This window comes from Aspergillus neoniger, assembly GCF_003184625.1.
Source record: "Aspergillus neoniger CBS 115656 unplaced genomic scaffold BO87scaffold_11, whole genome shotgun sequence".
NCBI lineage: Eukaryota > Fungi > Ascomycota > Eurotiomycetes > Eurotiales > Aspergillaceae > Aspergillus > Aspergillus neoniger.
The window spans coordinates 71,004-88,440 of NW_020291139.1; the positions used below are offsets into that span (position 1 = coordinate 71,004).

General features: G+C 53.0%; 3 protein-coding genes across 3 annotated transcripts; 2 read left to right on the forward strand and 1 right to left on the reverse strand.

Annotated features, from left to right (window-relative positions):
- Nucleotides 1-87: 87 nt before the first annotated feature.
- On the forward strand, nt 88-2,798 carry BO87DRAFT_331589 (anaphase promoting complex subunit CDC16). The gene is made up of 2 exons (XM_025620342.1): nt 88-442; nt 502-2,798. Exons 1-2 carry the CDS (start codon nt 346-348, stop codon nt 2,694-2,696), a joined length of 2,292 nt encoding a protein of 763 aa, XP_025481094.1. The 5' UTR covers nt 88-345; the 3' UTR covers nt 2,697-2,798.
- Nucleotides 2,799-2,939: 141 nt separating this feature from the next.
- On the forward strand, nt 2,940-4,214 carry BO87DRAFT_355890 (Saf4/Yju2 family protein). The gene is made up of 4 exons (XM_025621352.1): nt 2,940-3,037; nt 3,109-3,171; nt 3,245-3,309; nt 3,377-4,214. Exons 1-4 carry the CDS (start codon nt 3,015-3,017, stop codon nt 4,099-4,101), a joined length of 876 nt encoding a protein of 291 aa, XP_025481095.1. The 5' UTR covers nt 2,940-3,014; the 3' UTR covers nt 4,102-4,214.
- Nucleotides 3,946-16,697, reverse strand: BO87DRAFT_331595 (histone acetyltransferase TRA1). Its single transcript, XM_025620343.1, has 4 exons — nt 16,280-16,697; nt 16,003-16,160; nt 5,127-15,929; nt 3,946-5,075 (listed from the first exon to the last, which is right to left on the reverse strand). Exons 1-4 carry the CDS (start codon nt 16,371-16,373, stop codon nt 4,392-4,394), a joined length of 11,739 nt encoding a protein of 3,912 aa, XP_025481096.1. The 5' UTR covers nt 16,374-16,697; the 3' UTR covers nt 3,946-4,391.
- Between the last annotated feature and the right edge of the window lie 740 nt (nt 16,698-17,437).

Consider the following 17,437-nt stretch of genomic DNA (forward strand, 5'->3'; position numbering starts at 1 on the left):
CAAGACGCACGGACCCGAACACGCGCCGCTTTGGACTCTGGATTCTCGCAACAATCCGACGGAGCTTCATTCTCCAATACCTACCACATTGCTTATTGCCTTTCCGGTTATCCCTCTCTGTTTGCAGGCCTGTATACGATTTTTCAATTTAGCACTGCCAGCAAGATATCCGACCGCCGTCTGCGAGAGTGTCTTGCCTGCTGAGGGACGCCGCGGTCTGTTTACGCTCCCCGGACGCCGTCGCCCCTCCAACCCGCCTCATGCCTTTCTGTTCATGCGACCGTTGTGACAGCCCCTCGCTCTTGAATCGCACTCAATCTCGTCTCCCACGTGCTTTATTTGATCATGGAGAAGTTTCTGCGCTCCTGGCGTCAGGATGCGCTGAACCGGGGCCAGCATGATGCGGCCATCTACATCGGCGATAAAGTGCTCGCGCTGACCAGTGAGTGACTGACCAACCCAGCATCACCCCGATCAGTGCTAAGTCTATTACTTCTCTAGACAGCGACTCCGATGCCTTTTGGCTTGCACAAGTACACTTTTCGAACAACAACTACGCCCGTGCTTTGGCCCTCCTGTCGCGGAAAGACCTGATCTCGAGAAGTACGGCCTGTCGCTATCTGGCCGCGCACTGCCACATCAAGCAGAATCAGTTCGATCAAGCACTTGCAGTCCTGGGCGACCACAATCCTACACACCTTATACGCAGCAGCAATAGTCGCCGCAAAATCCAACACCTTAACGGTCAGAGCCATGTTACCCTGCGGAACGGAAAGACAACAGCGTCGCGCATCGATCGGGGCGAAGAGCGAGAGCGGGAGGATGCAAGTAACGTTCGGTTTGAGGCGGCGATGTGTTACTTACGGGGACTTTGCTTTGCGAAACAAAATGCGTTCGACCGGGCTCGCGACTGCTACAAAGACGCCGTACGCATTGATGTGCAGTGCTTCGAGGCTTTTGACCAGCTTATGAAGAACTCCCTCATGTCTCCCGCAGAAGAGCTAGAATTCCTCGAGTCGCTTGATTTCGACTCTGTCTCGAGTCCCGACCACTCAGTCGCGCAGGAGGCCGCCCATTTCACCAAGATGCTTTACACCACCCGATTGTCGAAATATTCCTCGCCGACAATCCTCTCCGACGCTACCGAAACACTATCAACTCACTACAACCTAGCGGAGAATGCGGATATTCTGCTTTCCCGCGCAGAAGCTCTATATACGCAATGCCGTTTTGCCGAAGCTTTAGAACTTACTTCGTCAGTTCTGTCCACATCTCAGTCTGCCGCATCATCGCAAATGACGCCTGCAATTCATATTTCCGCTCAAAGCCACCTGGGACATCCGCCGGCCGTATACCCCTTGCATTTGGCTTGCTTGTATGAGACGGGCGCCACAAACGCCCTGTTCCTTTTGTCCCATACGCTTGCCGACCACGCTCCCGAGGAGTCTTATACATATCTCGCAATCGGTGTTTACTACCTATCTGTCTCTAAAATTGCGGAAGCTCGACGCTACTTCTCCAAAGCGTCTCTTTTGGACCCGCATTCTGCGCCAGCATGGATTGGCTTCGCCCATACCTTCGCTGCCGAAGGGGAGCACGATCAAGCCATTGCAGCGTATAGCACTGCAGCTCGGCTTTTCCAGGGCAGTCATCTACCACAGCTCTTCTTGGGAATGCAACACCTTGCGCTGAACAACATGTCCTTGGCCCATGAGTATCTGTCGGCCGCCTATGCCATGTCGACTGGGGCTGCGTCCGGCTCGGCTCCTTCGATAAGGGCGAACCCGTCGGAACTTACATCTTTAGGCGGTGACCCACTCGTCCTTAATGAGCTTGGTGTAGTTTTGTATCACCAGAATCACCTTGAGGGCGCTGTCGAGTTGTTCCGTCAGTCCCTCACACTGGCCACATCGCTTCAATGTGAACCTGGGGCCTGGGTCGCCACGAGAGCCAATCTCGGACACGCGCTGCGCCGTATTGGTCAATTCCAAGAGTCACTGGCCGAGTTTGACGAGTGTCTTCGCATTGGTGCGGCGGGTGCGAGCTTCGGGTACAGCCCGTTCTTAGGGGGCAGCGGCGGCAATGCCTCTGGGGTCGCATCGTCTGGAGTTGGAGGCTACGAGGATCGAGGATTGATAGGATCCCTGCACACTGCTCGCGGCCTGGTCCTGTTGGAGCTGAACCGCACCATGGAAGCCGTAACAGCTCTGCACGAGGCAGTGCGTGTGTTGGGAGCAAGCGGTGGTGGTGATGCAGCCGGTGGTGCCGGCATTGCTGGCACGCTCTTGTCGCGAGCACTGGAAATCTGGGCATTAGAAGGCCAGGACGAGCCGGTGGTGTTAGAGGATGCTCGGACCACCACAAGCCGCAGCTCGACACGGTCTTCCAAGGGAAAGGGGAAGGTGTCTCGACGACGTGGGACAGTGGACGAGGCATACGCCGAGGAATGGACTGATGAAGTTGCTCACGTCGACAGTCAAACAACAGTCACAGAGGAGACAGCTGGAGACAGGGTGGAGATGGAACTTGATGATGAGGCCGATGGACTTCTCCGCCATGCTATGAGCCGTGTACGCGGCGGACGAAGCAAACGACAGCCGGGCGTGAGTCGGGAGATGGAAATGAGCGACACGCCAGGCCCGGCGGGAGGGCGCAGCCGAGGGTCACGGATGCGAAGCAACGCTAGACATAGTTGAAGGACACAGGGAAACATTGGAGCATAGCAACTGGGCGTTTGGAGAGGTATACCCTGGTTTTGTCATTGGAGCTGGCACCATGGTTCGGTTATAGCATTGGAGGCGTATATCATTCAGTTAGATCCCAAGCATAATTAGTAAGCATTGAGATACCTGTGCATTGATAAGAAATAGTCACGTGAGCATCTCCGATAACATAGCATCGCATCGCAATCGCCATCTACACTTACCTTCTACAAAATCCAATTTAACCTCAACACCTTTCCACCCATACAACCACAACTACTTGCATTCGACCGTGACATCTAAACCTCCACCATGTCCGAGCGAAAGGTCCTCACGTACGTCTCACCCCCAACATCCACAAGAAAGAAAAGGGACAACAGGAACTAACCCAACCTCAAACATACAGGAAATACTACCCCCCGGATTTCGATCCCAGCGCAATCACGCGCACACCAAAGCACCTTCGCCAGTGAGTACCCTACCCCCTGCCCCTATCCCTATACCCTCTTCTCCAGATCTAACCAAAATCCTCTTCCTCACAGACAAGGACCCAAAGTAATAACCGTCCGACTAATGGCGCCCTTCTCTATGAAATGCACGAAATGCGGTACGTCTTCCACCCATCACAACACCCCGTCTCCAAACTCATCCTAACCCAAAATCCATTCTTGCAGGCGAATTCATCTACAAAGGCCGCAAATTCAACGCCCGAAAAGAAACCACATCGGAAAAATACTTCTCTATCCCGATCTACCGATTCTACATCCGGTGCACGCGGTGCAGCGGAGAAATCACCTTCTTGACGGATCCCAAGAACATGGATTACCGGGCGGAGCGGGGCGCGAAGCGCAACTTCGAGCCGTGGCGGGATAGAAGCAAGGCGGAGGAGACGGCGGAGGAGACGGAGGAGCAGGTGCTTGATCGGCTGGAGCGGGAGGAAGGGGAGAATGTGGAGCAGGAGGAGAGGGATAAGATGGCGGAGTTGGAGGAGAAGATGTTGGATTCGAAGCGGGAGATGGCGATTGCGGATGCGTTGGATGAGATTAGGACGAGGAATGCGCGGATTGAGAGAGGTGGGGCGGGGGGGTCGGAGGTGGCGTTGGGGGCTGTGAGGGAGGAGAGGGATGAGGAGGCGGAGAGGGTGGAGAAGGAGATTGAGGAGGTGGCGAGGAGGGCGTTTAGGACGGAGGAGGGGGAGATGGTTAGGAGGTTGGTTGTCGAGGATGAGGGGGGTCTTGATAATGGGGTGGGTGCGAGTGGGAGTGGCACTGCTAATGCCAGCGGTGCTGGGGAGATGCCGCCGCCGCCGGCGCCTTCGTTTGCGAGGGTGAAAAAGGCCAAGAAGCCTGCTGTTAATAGCTTGGGGATCAAGAAGAAGGCCAAGCCGTCTTTGGTTTAGTTTTACTGGTATTGGGGTTTGGCGTTCGGCTCATGAGCATGGAGTTTTATTACTATACGGGCATTATCATGGTATATTAAACTGAACATCTTGAGTGATTGAATAATTGTGATACACCAACAATGCATAATCGCGTCAAACAAGTAGATACGCAGAAGATCCCTGTTTTGCCCCGAAGCGCCACGCTAGAATGAAACCACTGGCTGGAAATCCCGTAAGCCCTCAGCCCGAACGAAAACGCCAAGAGAACACAGACAAGGCAAACAGATTAAAAGAAACAGCGACCAGCTTTACAGATACGGCATCCAGAGAGCATCGCAGGCAGCGAGATGCTGCGGGTTCACAGCCTTGGAGATCAGGTCGATCGTGGTTTGGTTGGCTGGCAGGTTACCCTCAGGTGGACTGGCAAGGCTGACGGCCCGGTTGACAATGACATCGCTGTTGTTGTAGACCAGATCGCGGAGCTGCGGTGGTCCCAGAGGTGCACGGTGTTGGGCTGTGGCCCAGAACATCATCTCGTCCCGGACAAAGATACTGAGCTGCTGCTCAAGTTCGTGTCGGGGCTCCGTGAGGCAGCGTGCAATGGCCATCAATGCGCATGCAAACAGTCCCTCCGTAGCAATTGGTCCCAGCAACGTCTGGATGTTGGGGGTGAAACGGAATGGCACTTGCTCGGGGTTGTAGAAGAATGCCTTGGTCGGGTTGATTGTGGGGATCAGCTCCGAGCCCCAAATGTCACCCGTCAACCTCGACACCAGAATCTTGTTAGGATACCGGTTGCCCATGTGCATCACGTAGGTCATAAAGGCAATGGCCGCATATTGGTAAGCAAACTGCCGCCGGAAGAGCCAGAAGTCCGAGAAGTTCGGGTACATGCGCTGGAAGTAGTCCAATACAATCGTACTGGGAACCCACTTCTCCTGGATGGCAGTGAGCATCTCGGTACGCAGGACCTGCTGCTGGTCGTTGGAGCGCTGGAAGACGTCAGTGTCATTCGTTTGCGTGGGCGTGTCAGTGTCACTTACGTTCTGTTTCGTTTCTGCCAGAGACCTCATCTTCTCCATGGTAAACATGACAGGCTCGTCCTTGTTGATACCCACACGTCGGCAGTAGTCCTCGTAGATGCCCTGCATGGAGATGTAGGACGGGTCATCCCGAACCAGGCGAATGTGAGGCGCCAATGGAACCATAAGCGGGAGATGGAAGTACAAGTTGCGGCGCCGGCTCTCCTTGCGCTTGCCCAGAAGTCCGTTGAAAATACGGAACAGCTGCAAGATGCGCTCCTCTCGTCTGCAGTGCCGGGCTGCGGGATGCTGGACTGCAAACGGATGCACACTACCATCGTGACCGCGGATCTTCAGCCGACGGTGGCAGACTCCGATACCGCGCACCAGATCAATGTCTGGAAGGAAGCGGTCGATCCGAACGAAGTCTTGGTTCTTGTCCTTGTGCAGGAGGTACTGGCCTGGCACCTCGACTTCGTCGAACTTGAGGAAGCGGAACTCACTGAGGTGAGGCGAATACGTCTCCAGGAATTGAGACTGAGGTCTGCGGTCGAGCTTCTCTTCAAACTTGTCACGCCAACGACGCAGCTTCTGGATGTACTCGTACATCGTTGGCTTCTTGACCACAAAGTCCGCCTCGAAAGACTTGCGGATGTGGGCAGGGAGAATGGTCTCAGCAAAACGCGTGATATTCGCCTCAGTTGCAGGGGGAAGCTTGAAGTCCTGCGCATAAGAGCCCGGCATGCGACCCACGTAAGCCAGTCCATCGTTCAGCAGCGCAACAATGAGACGATAGGCATCCTCGTCAGGGGGGCACTTAAAGTTCTTGTGGATTTGATCCACCATGGTCTCCATGGACAAGGCCAGCAGAGGGAAAGCAGTCTTGAGACCGGACATGATCTCATCGGAATACTCCCACGGCTTCTTGAGCGGCTCCTTCTCAGGTTCCGCACCAGCAGCGTTCTGATTCTGCTGCGGTACTCCATTTTGTCCGGGAACCTGCAGATGGCCTTGTTGCTGGCCTTGGCCTTGTGCCTGTTGCGCTTGGGGCTGTCCTTGGTTGGGCACTTGCCCTTGAACAGGTGCCTGGGGTTGGGCTTGAGGTTGGGCTTGACCTTGAGCTTGAGGCTGACCTTGAACCTGGCCTTGAACAGGAGTCTGCTGTGGCTGGTTCTGGTTGTTGGCCTGGCCTGCATTCGGCATCTGGCCTTGCGCTTGCGCTTGGGGTTGTTGTTGTTGTGGCTGTGCCTGGTTCTGTGCAGGTTGTTGACCACTGGGTGCCTGTGGAGTCGGAGTCGGAGTGGCATTGACTGTTTGGGCGTTCTGGAGGGGAGAGGCATTTGCAACTCCCGGTGAAGGCTTGGGCCGTGGAGAAGCCTGTTGTTGTTGCTGCTGCTGTTGTTGTCTGACACGGTTAAGCTTCTCCTGCTTCTGATCGTGCTGTTTCTTGATGTTAAGCATATCCTCCCTGTTCGTACGGAGCAGGAAGAACAATGCTTGCGGGAACAACTTAGCAATCTTGACGAGAACAGCCTTGCACAGACGAGCTTCGCGGTGTGACAAGCTGGTAAGGAGCTGCGGTATGAACGTGATCCAGTACCAAACTGGAGTATCGCCCTTGAAACTCTCAAACGCGCGCGCAATCTGACCCTCTTCGTTGTCCAGGCTGAGAAGCCAAAGGATGCGACTGAGCAGCTTCCTCGACTTGGCATTCTTGTACAGACCAGCAGCCTCCAAGTAGCAGCTGACAGCATTGCTGGCGAGCTCATAGTCCGAGGGGTCAGACTTGAAACGTTGATCGCTGTACTGTCCCCACTCCGACCAGGCTTTGGCAAGTCTTAGCTCGTAGTAAAGAGCCACACCATATGCCTCATTCGCCTCATTAACGTGGTTCAGCTTGGCAAGGAACATTCCCTTCAGGGTATAGAACTCTGCCTTTTGTTGAGCACCGAAGTAGTTGAGATTCGTATTATTGATGACGTCCAGCCCACTGTTCAGCTCCTTGGGGTTCTGGTAGTGGCACTTGGCCTGTTCCCTCAGCTTCAAGAAAGCCTCTTGAATCTCAATGTTCGGCAGAGTGTAGATACGGCTAAGCTGGTTGATGCACACTTCCGGCATTTGATGCTTGCGAGCAACGTGAGCAAAACGGTTGATGATCCAAGCTGTCTCATGGTATCCACGGTAAGCATACGAATTGCTCGCCACGTTGTTCGTCTGCGGAGGCAGAAGGCTAAGATATGTCGCATTGATGAGCTGGAAGATGTGCTGCCGCCATGTAACCAGGTCTTGCCAAGCGTTGATATCGTCCCAGAGATTAGGCAGACGGTCTCTCCACGTACCCAAGAGCAGCTTCAACTCGGCAGACTTGGTATCGAGGTTGCGCTCGTTAGTCTGCGAAAGACTGGCGCAGATGTGACTTGCATCATGAAGCTCAACCAGCAGTTGGAAGTGCTGCAGGATTGGGATATGGGCGTTCGTGATTCTCTTCGGCAGCTGGAGCCACTTCCTGATTGACAGCTGGATAGATTCATCGCACACACCGTTGAACTCCTGGATGTTCTCCTTCTTGATATGGAACTGAAGTAGCGCCATAAACGCCTGGAAGAAGGTGCGTCGCGGAGTCGGCGCATCAGAAACAGACTTGATGAGAGATTCAAGCTGCTCCCTGCTACTTTCGCTCTGCCAGTTCTCGATGTTCCTCCATGCAGACTCTAAGAGGAGATCGTTCAGGTTCTCATGCTTCGCAAAGTCGCTGAGGATCTCCCATTGCTGCAACTTCTGTGCACAGATGAGCCAGTGATCTTCCCAGAGATAGTATTCGCCTTGTGAGAACGGCATTGCACCCGAGCGAGCCTTGATCTGGGCGTTCTCGTATAGCTGTTGAGCCTTATCCCACATTCCCTGCTGCTCATAAGAGAGGGCGGCGTTAGTCTCCACAAACTTGCAGCGGCGCCGCCACGTGCCATAGAAGAAGTCATCTTCTTGCAGCCCTGCATATACTTCTACCAGAGCATCAAGGTTGCTTTCACGGACAGTAGGAGTATCAATGATAGGGCTGATGGCAGTCTCCTCAAGATACGTGGCAGCAGTATACCAAGCATCATAGGTTCGACTGAGATACTTCATCACATGTGGCGGGATCTTGAAACGTGGCTTAGCGCGCACCACACCTTCAAGCAAAGCTTGGACGACATTAGGCCTCTTGTCAAGTTGTCGTTGATGATACTCGCGGGTGATCAGAGTCACCATTCCCTTCTCCAGATCGATGCGGTCCTCCTTAGACAGAGTAGACCAGAAGATAGGGAATAGAGTCGTCCAGAGCTTATAGGACACCGTAGGGTCAGTGTGCTGGAGTTGGCAAAGAGGCTCAATGAGATCGCGAGCTTTAACATCACCGATTTCACTTATGAAGCGCTTCCGCTCGGAGACGAAAGCCTCGAGTTGAATGTCCACCATAACATCTGCCTTCCTTGCATCTCTATCGGCATTGCCATAGAGGAAAGACACGGGGTAAACAGTGAAATCATCCGGATGCAACCTCGCCGATGAACCCATATCCACGCAGCCCAAGACTAAGTGAGACGCCTGGGCCAGCCAGAACGAGTCCGCCAGCGTGTCCCAGTTCTGACAGGTGAGCACGTAGCTGAGACGAGAGCTGGCTAAGCGGGTCAAACTGCGGTCGAAAATGGTCATGAAGCGATTCCGCATCTCAACATCTTGTGCCCTAGTTCCGATCAAGAAGGCGTGCTCGAGTCGGACAGTCAGTTCGGTCCGGGTGATCTTAGAATCCTCATAAATCCTAATGACAAGATCGAGGAACTTCTTGAGCATGGTTTGGTCTTGTCGAGACTCAAAGAGTAGCATCTTATGCAAGACAGCGGTCTTCTCCTTGAGCGTAGGCCATGACTCGGTCGAATGGAAAATCCAAGTCTCAACCATACCCAGCACCTTGCTGCAAAGCTTAATGTTCTGAGACCGTTCAACCAACTGAGCCAGAACACTGAGGAAAGGACGCCTCTGCTCTCCAAGGTGAGACATGCGCACTGATATGAGTTCGATGGTTTTGAATATCAGATCAACCCCGAGCTCGAACTCCTGCTGGTCTGGAACTCCCTCTGGAGGCTTAGTTCCCGGAGGCAACGCTGCTTGATTGGCGGTGGAAGCTGCAACATGCTCCTTGGCCAGTTTCTGCGAAAAGGCTTTCATGACCTGGGGAATGTGGGTGTCCATCTCAGCCGGCTTATTCTTGGAAAGAGTCCAAAGCACATTAAGACTAGAGACATAATTGCTGGCCGAAAGTGTCTCCGTTGCAATAGCAGACAGGTAGGTGACGAACTCAGAAGGCGAGTTTTCCACATCCATAGCATCCTCCTCCTCTGGCTGATCTTCCGGAAGAGCATTCAGAACCCTTCTGATAGGAGGCAAGAGCTTGGGGGAGATATCCACCTCGTCTTCAACGCCATGGAGGCAGTCCTGAATCTCTGGGTTGTCCGAGCGCAAAGGCTTTTCGAAAAGCTTCTGGATTAGGGGCAAGCGAGCCATGATCCAGTCATCCGGCTTACAGGCCAGGAGTACTCGTATGACCTGCAGTGTATTGACCATACTCGTAACATGCTTCTCGTCAGGCTTGTCTGCCTTGTCGCCCGCGAGGATTGGTTCCGTAACCTTCTGATAGAGCTCAATGTCCAAGTCTGCCCAATGCTCGTCAGACAACAGGTTCCTCAGCAGGTGCACAGCCTTCTTCACCATATCACCCGTAGGCACAGGCTGCTGCGGCTTGGTTCCCGGAAGCTCACGAATTCGCGCGGCAGGAACTGGGTATCTCTCCGCAATTGTCGTGATGAAAGATATAAGGTACTTCGTCAACGTGGCACGCAGATCAGGGGGGATGAGATAGTCCTGAGACCCCGCTGCAGGCGAACGGGATGCACTGCTCTGGGTTTCCTCCAGCTTGCGCTTCTTGGCATTAGGGGAATCATGGATGCCGTTGGGCATCGGAGAACGGCTAGCTTTAACACGCTTTTCTTCCCAGTGCCAAATGAGACTAACAAGGTTAAGCGCCAGTTTCTTGCTTTCGTTCGAAGAGCTCATAGGTGAAGCGATCTTGATCAGAGATGGAACGATAAGAGGCACGAAATGTTCCCTTGAGTCGTAGAAGAGGTCCGGCTGCCGCACGAGGAATTGGAAGATGCACATGACCTGCTGCAAGTTGGCAGTCTCCTCCGCCAAAATGCGTCGAGGCCACTTCGCCCATATCGGGTACCGCGGATCATGTACCTGAGTATTTTGATTTGCCATGGAGGTCCTAGTCGGCAGAACAGGGGCAAGAACATCAAGAGCCTGAGTCACAAGCGCTTTACCCTCGTTCTGGTGAGCTCTTAGTAGGGCCACGTAGACTTGCACGACAATCTTGAAAGGCGTCTCATAATGCGCAATGAAGTAGCTGATGAGAACATAGGCGCCGTATTTGTTGATGACGTCTTCCAGACGAATGTAGTTCCAAGCGAACTTGATAATGTCCTTGCGCGATTCCTGTACGGTCTGTGAATGGTATTTGATCAACAAGGCAGACAGCTGGAGAAGTTCCATGCGCGAGTGGTCCACACCAGCCTGGTTGGACTCATCGCTCAGATCGGCCAATTGAGGCTTCCACAAACGGCTCTGGATGAATTCGGTCATACTCTTGTCCATCAGCTTGGGACTATTCGACGGGCTGTTCCATGTAGTCTGGACGTCCATGGCAAAGATGGGGTTAACCAGATGACGGAAGGCATATGTCTTCATCTTCTGGGAGCAGGTGCGCTGGCTATAGAGGTCGAGGCACCGCATAATCACAGAACGGCGGTAATCGATAGACTCATTCGTAATGATATGGCGGTATATGAATTTCGGGAATGCCAAGGTGCGCTTCAGTTCTTCGGCAGAAAGTCCGTCCATAACCTCGAACAGGAAGTCCAGATCTTGCACCGACTCCGTCAGGTAGTTAGTGAAGATATCCATTAGCTGGTCCTCCGCTTGCTCGACTCTTAACCGCTCGTTCGCCGGTAGCTTGTCATTTCGGAGCTTTTTCTCCAGATCGCGTCCCGAGCTCAATAGCTTGGCTCTCAGATCCGCCTGCGAAACCAACCAGCGCTTGGTCGATTCATGCATGCAGATAGAGTGGGCCACGTAGATACCGTTGATTGCAGCAGTGTTCTTGCCATCCGTCGCCTCTTGTCCGAAAGCAGCATTCACGAAGCTATCAGTGTCCGCAACTACCGCAGAGCGAAGTGCCTCACTCTCTGGGTCTGCTAAGACCTGGCCAAAGAATCGCCCAAACCGCTCATCCTTGAAGCGGTTCTGGAAGAAGGTCAAGCTATCCTTGGGATAGCGATTCAAGTACTTGACCAAAGGCTTCCTGAAAGGACTGTTAGACGTTCTGCGAAGCTTGTCTTCAAGATCCAACACCTTGTTCACGAGATGCTCCATGAAAGAAGTAGCAGCTGGGGGGAGTAGGTGGAAGATGTTGAATATGGCAGCCACGATCTTCATCGGAGGACTTTGCTCAACAAGACTGAAGGACACCTTCTGCAGAATCGTATCATCTGCAATAACCTTCATGTGGTCTAGAAGGCGAGCTCCAATCTCAACCTTGAAGTAATTGGTGAGCAATGTCAGCAAACGTGCAAGTCCGTCGAGTCCTGCGACGCTCAAACGCTTAGGATCCTGCAAGTTCATCAGGATAGGGCGAAGACCGTTTTGGAGCAAATCTTTCGGCAACTTGTTTGTCTGCGTAAGAACGTCCCGAAGACCGGCATTGGCGGCTTCAATAACATCAGGAGACCGCGAATAGAGTGACTTGAAGAATACGGAAATGATGCGTGCACGGCTCGTATTCTGTGGGGTGTTGCCGAACTCCTGGAAGCTCATTGCCATAGACAGGAGACGAAGGCACGCGACTCGCAAGTTGACAATCATTTCAGCATTCTTGAACTCGTTCGGCTTGGAGGCGAGCGACTCATCATCGGCATCAGCCAAGGCAAGAGACTCCAACATTAATCGATTGAGCGGATCATTGAAGGTCACAATATTATTGTGCAAGCTCAGGCAGTACGTAATGGCATCGATAAACCCAATCTGCGTGGGGAAGGGGAGTGCTCGGAGCGGCTTGTTGAAGATGGACTGCAAGAGGCGGTCCTTCACAGGGAGAATGAGGTCATGGACCTGACAACCCAGGACTTCGGCAATTGTCGAGAAGCTCCGGCGCGAAGCTTCTCGGACCTGCTTATTCATGTGGGAGAGCTCGTAGACAAAGTGCCCGCACAAAGAGTACATGCGGCTCTTCTCGTTCTTCAGGTCATCAAGCGAAAGATTCTTGCAGCACCGGCGGAGAATCAGATCCAGTGTCTCCTGCGCCCTGATTCGCGTGCTAGCTGGTAAGTCAGACGGTGTATCCTTGATAACATACATCAAGGCTCTGACGAATTCGACCTGCTTGTCCAGGAGCCAGGTGTCACCTAGGTCCAGCTTGGTCGCGAAAATGTGGATACCAAGACTTCCCCCAGCCTTGGTAAACCACTCCTCGCTATGGCAACTATGGCAAAACACGCGACCCAGATGTTGGAAGAAGGGAAGCTTTGAGACCCGGTCAGGAGTTCCAAAGATGATAGCGGCCGCATCCTTCATGACCTGCATTGCTGCCTGCGCACCATCACGAACAGAAGCATTGTCCGATGACAGGGACTCTACTAGAGCTTCGGCTAGGACCCGTGAGTCGAGATACACCGGGCCTTCGCCGTTATTGACATCGAAAGGCCTGCGGGTGTGCCTGGCTTGGGCGAGAGCGCGTCCGACTTCCACCACAGCAAAGTGCTTGCATACATCAGCCATAAAAGCGGTTGCAGTTTGCTCAAGTTCCGGAATGGTCGTCGCGAAGATACAAGCTTTGATAAGTTTCTTCATCGAGCCCTCCTGTGTCAACTTCTTCGTGATGGAGCTGGACCGCTCAGATCTTTCCAGGATGTCGGGCATTGCTGTAGTCTTGCTCTCGAAAAGGTCATTTGCATGCAAACGAATGAGAGAAGCCAGGTCCTCCGGGACACTCTCATATCCAATGTAGAGTTTCAATTGCGATGAAAGCATCCGGAATGCCTGCTGCTTATAGTAGCTGTCCGATGCCTTGGCCGTGGGTGTCTTGGGAACCTCCATCAACTTCCCAATGGCCAAATCAACGCCAATTTCGACAGGGAAAGGACGCTTCTCGCTGGGTCCGATAAGCTTGATGTCGACGCTGGGTGTGTCATCGGCAAATTGTTCGAAGGTAAGGTCTGGAGGGTGGTTGAGGAACTTTCTATTACGGCCACCAAGCTTACCCAGGATTCTCATGGTCGTATGCGCATGGAAGTGATTGTAAGGATGGGGCCGCAAATGGTCCCACAAGGCTGTCATTAACTCGTCCATAATGGGTGCCATGATCGGATCAAGGTAGTCGGCCGTGAGATTGTCGACACATAGCTCTAGGGTCCGAAGACCCTGTCCCACAAGGTCCGAATCGGCACGCAACGCTACCACAATTGGACGCATGAGGTAGCTCAAATGTGGCAGAAGATGACTCAAGCGAGCAGGAACTGTGAGGGTAAGCTCTACGTAGAGGTCACGCTCTTGCGGTTTGCGGGCAGCGAGCAGCAAGTTATTGAATGTCTCCAAGAGCATTTCCAACAGCGGCAGAATCTCTTTGTAAAGGAGCTCGAACCGGCCTCCACCAATGCTGCGGAACAAGGAGCGCAGCAGGAGGAAATAGTTCATGGGCTCCTCTGCAGTCACCGAAAGCTCTATACATTTGGTAACGATCTTGGTGACATGAGGGTGCAAAACCTGCTCGTTCTGAACAGAGAACAGTGTGACGGCCATAAACGAAAGCTTGAACATCCTCAACAGGATCTTCGCTTTCGTCATGTCGGAAGTACCCACTTCATGGATCCGGTCCATAAGGTACTGCAACACCATTCCAGAGAATGCCGGGGAAGTGGCCTCGCTAGCCAAGAAGAACTGAGGAAGGTGGAGGAGGGCGCCGTGTTCGAACATGAGCTCGTGGAGGTAGGGTATCTCAGAGTGGAAGACTTCATGGAAGGTGGCGGTATCAATGCAGTGGAACACGGTTCCGAAGCTCTCCAGGAGCTCCTTTTCTTCGCGGGACATGGGCGCGGTGTATTGACCAGCAAGGAAGTCGAACGGGGAGGAGTAGCTGACTTCCGGAGGTGACTGGTCCACCCCGTAGTACTTGAAGACTCGGGCTCCTTCGTGGAACAGCTTCTTGATAACCCGTACTTCCTCAGCATTGTAGCCATACGAGACCTCAGACCAGTTTATCGGAACACTATTAGGATCGATTTGGATATGATCGGGGTTGCAGTTCTTGAGCTGGTGGAAAATGTTTTTCAGGCCGTTGATCAGGTTCTTGAAAAGGAAGATGTTGTCGGAGACCGGATCACCACCGCGGTCGCGAGGGTTGGATGTCTTGATGGGAGACGCCGAGAAGATATCGATTTCATCCCAATCAGGTGGGTGCTCCTTCTCCGCAAGATACCGCTCCGAAGCAGGTTCGAGGTCCTTCTTCGTGGCCTTGTATGCCTTCGAGACCTTGACCGCGTTGTCAAACTGATAGTTCATCGACGCGAACTTGTCACCAATGGCATCTAGGATCATGATCAAGAAGTAGCGGCCTTCCCTTTTATCCTCCAACCTCGATATCCTCTCTGCCATATTGAGTAGTAGCTTTGCACTCATTGTCTGGAAGCTCGTTCCCGGGAAATCATCATGAAGATTTTTGGTGTACACTTCGACAGTCCGACGTATTTGATCACGCGTCAAGTGGTCGCGGACGTGATGTATGAGGTCGGCAAGCATGCTGTAGGCTAGGGGTCGCATAGTCTCGTAAACAGTGAGTCCATCGCCAATAAGCGTCCTCTCGTCAAGAAGCTCGTCGATCTTCTCGAGGAATATCTTCCGGTAATTAAAGTTTATTATGTGACGGATGGCCACCAGGAGCTCCTTCCTCGCGCTGGACTTTTCCCGGGGGCAATCTTGAAGAAGACGCACAACAACTGAGGGGAGAGTGGGGAGAAAATCCTGCAGCTGTTGCGCATACATACGGAGCAAATAGGCTAAAAAGCTCATCGTCTTCACTTGCGCGGTGATGAATTCACCGAAAGCGGCTCTGTTCTTGATTTCTTTGCATACGCCCGTGAATATTGTCCCTTGGGCTGCGGCATCTGCGTGTGCCTTCTCCTGCGGCTTGGCTTGGAGAAGAAGGATACTCTTGATCAGCGGCACAAAGAGCTTCACATTTGCCGCGACGGACGCCCGGTGCGTTTGGAAGATGGACACGACGATAATCGGACACTCGGCGAGGACCTTGAACGACTGCATACCCTTGAGTAACACATTGTTGGCCTGTTGCTGCTGGTCTGGTGCGAGATCCGAAACTGACGTCGCGGGGGAGCTCGGTCGAGGCGATTGGAAAGTCTGAGCCGTCGCACTTGGTGTTGAGGGCATGCCAGAAGGGGTGGCTTGACTGGGGGTATCGAAGGTATCGCGAACCACCTGCTCCATCATCTGGAACATCTCCTGAATGAGCGCGAGGAAAGGTTGTACGCGCGCCGCCGTGGCCTTGGCTTGATTGCGCTCGAGATCCATGATTGTCTTCATGCACAGAACCGCGTTTTCCTCGTTTTCAATCCGTACCAGATCCATCAGCAGGTCGACCATGTCGGCGGCATACGGTTCGACGTCCGGCGACGCCATTGGCAAACGATGTAGCGTCTCGAGGATACAATTCCGTAATTTCTGGCAATACAACCTATGTATGAGCCCTAATTCCCCAAACTAACGCCTGAACCAGTCACGATCCCTGACTCACCTGATCGAAGGACATGTTCGTGAAGACGGGCTCGCCCTTCAAAATGTGCTTGAACACCGGCCATAGCTTCGACAAGAAGATCGGATAGCTTGCGCCAGAGCATAATGGTTCAATACTGTCCCGTAATTCGACAGCAACATTCGCTCTGAGTTTAATATCTATGTGCGAAGAGAGACCGTCAGCTCAATGCCCGCAGTGAAACCACTCAGGACTTGAAAGTCCAGTCCACAGCTGAAGCTTCATTCCCCAATATGAACAAGCAAGGACCGAAACGCACCAATCTTGTCGTCGCCCAGCTTAGTGCTGTAGATATCAATGCTTCGCTCCGCATTCCGCTCCATGTTGCCTCGGGGGCCTTCAGCGGAGGCCATATTGAGAGATTAGGATTAAATAATCGCCAGGCCGTGAGGCCGGCCTGAATCTAGAAGCCGGCACAAGTTGCTCTTATGTCGGATTCATATGCGTGTTGGTGGTGGAGGTGGTAGTGGTGGAGCTCTATGTCGAATGGCTCAGCGACGGAAGGCGCCTCATAAGAAGATGTGGAAGAACTATTGTGTCCAGTCGTCAAGTCATTAATCGGACCCAGTCGGTTCAGGGTGTATGAAGCAAAGACCGGGGGAGGAAGAGGAGAGGTCGGGTAATATATAGCGATATATTTAAGGAAAGGGAGAGGAGGTGGAGGGTATCAAGCAAAGGATTAATGAGCGCAAACTACCGGCCTGCAAACCGACAGGAACAGAAAGCAGCGAGAGCAGACTGAAACGCGGGTATCGCAGAGACCCCGAACGAAACACTAGGCCGAAATAGGTAAAAACGGGACTTTGTTTCTCCTACCCGGTAAGCGCACGTCTACGGTACTACCCTGCGGCTGCTGAGCCTATCACGGGTTACTTGCTCAGGGGTTTACTCAAAAGAGGCACGTGGTAACAGGAACAACGTTATAGACTGAGTAGTATAGTCGCGTGGATAAAGTCTTAAGAGAAACAGGAATCTGGTTCACGGCCATGCCATAAATACTTCATGTTGTAATATCAAAAGGTTTGCCGACATCAACGTCGACGAAGGGAAACGCCATTCGCACCCGTTTTCCAGACCCGAACACAGTTCTAATAGTCCAAACTCGATCGTCCGCTCCGATGCACGCGCAACCGAGCCACGTGCTCGCGCAGACACAAGAATATTCAAGGCCATGTACACAGAGTTGTAGAAAGTTAAATAGAAAAGAAAAAAAGGGGAAGAGGAAAGGGAAAAGGACATGAAGACGCGGATGAAAGGGGGAGAAGAGCACGAAGACGGAAGTACTGGCCGAACGTGGAACCAAATAGACACGAATACACTTCATCGCAGCTCGTAGTCGCTATGCCATCATAGAAGGAAAATCTAACGGAAGAATGCCCATCAAGTCAACCGTTACTTGGTGGAGTTGCTTCGGGAC

Bases quoted from the DNA above. Each gene is read 5' to 3' on its own strand.
- BO87DRAFT_331589 (XM_025620342.1), top strand. From the start codon at position 346: ATGGAGAAGTTTCTGCGCTCCTGGCGTCAGGATGCGCTGAACCGGGGC. The intron at 443-501 runs GTGAGTGACTGA...TTACTTCTCTAG, and splicing joins TAAAGTGCTCGCGCTGACCA to ACAGCGACTCCGATGCCTTT.
- BO87DRAFT_355890 (XM_025621352.1), top strand. From the start codon at position 3,015: ATGTCCGAGCGAAAGGTCCTCAC. The intron at 3,038-3,108 runs GTACGTCTCACC...TCAAACATACAG, and splicing joins TCCGAGCGAAAGGTCCTCAC to GAAATACTACCCCCCGGATT. The intron at 3,172-3,244 runs GTGAGTACCCTA...TCTTCCTCACAG, and splicing joins ACACCAAAGCACCTTCGCCA to ACAAGGACCCAAAGTAATAA.
- BO87DRAFT_331595 (XM_025620343.1), bottom strand. From the start codon at position 16,373: ATGGCCTCCGCTGAAGGCCCCCGAGGCAACATGGAGCGGAATGCGGAG. The intron at 16,161-16,279 runs GTGCGTTTCGGT...CTTCGCACATAG, and splicing joins GCTGGGCGACGACAAGATTG to ATATTAAACTCAGAGCGAAT. The intron at 15,930-16,002 runs GTGAGTCAGGGA...TTGTATTGCCAG, and splicing joins CGAACATGTCCTTCGATCAG to AAATTACGGAATTGTATCCT.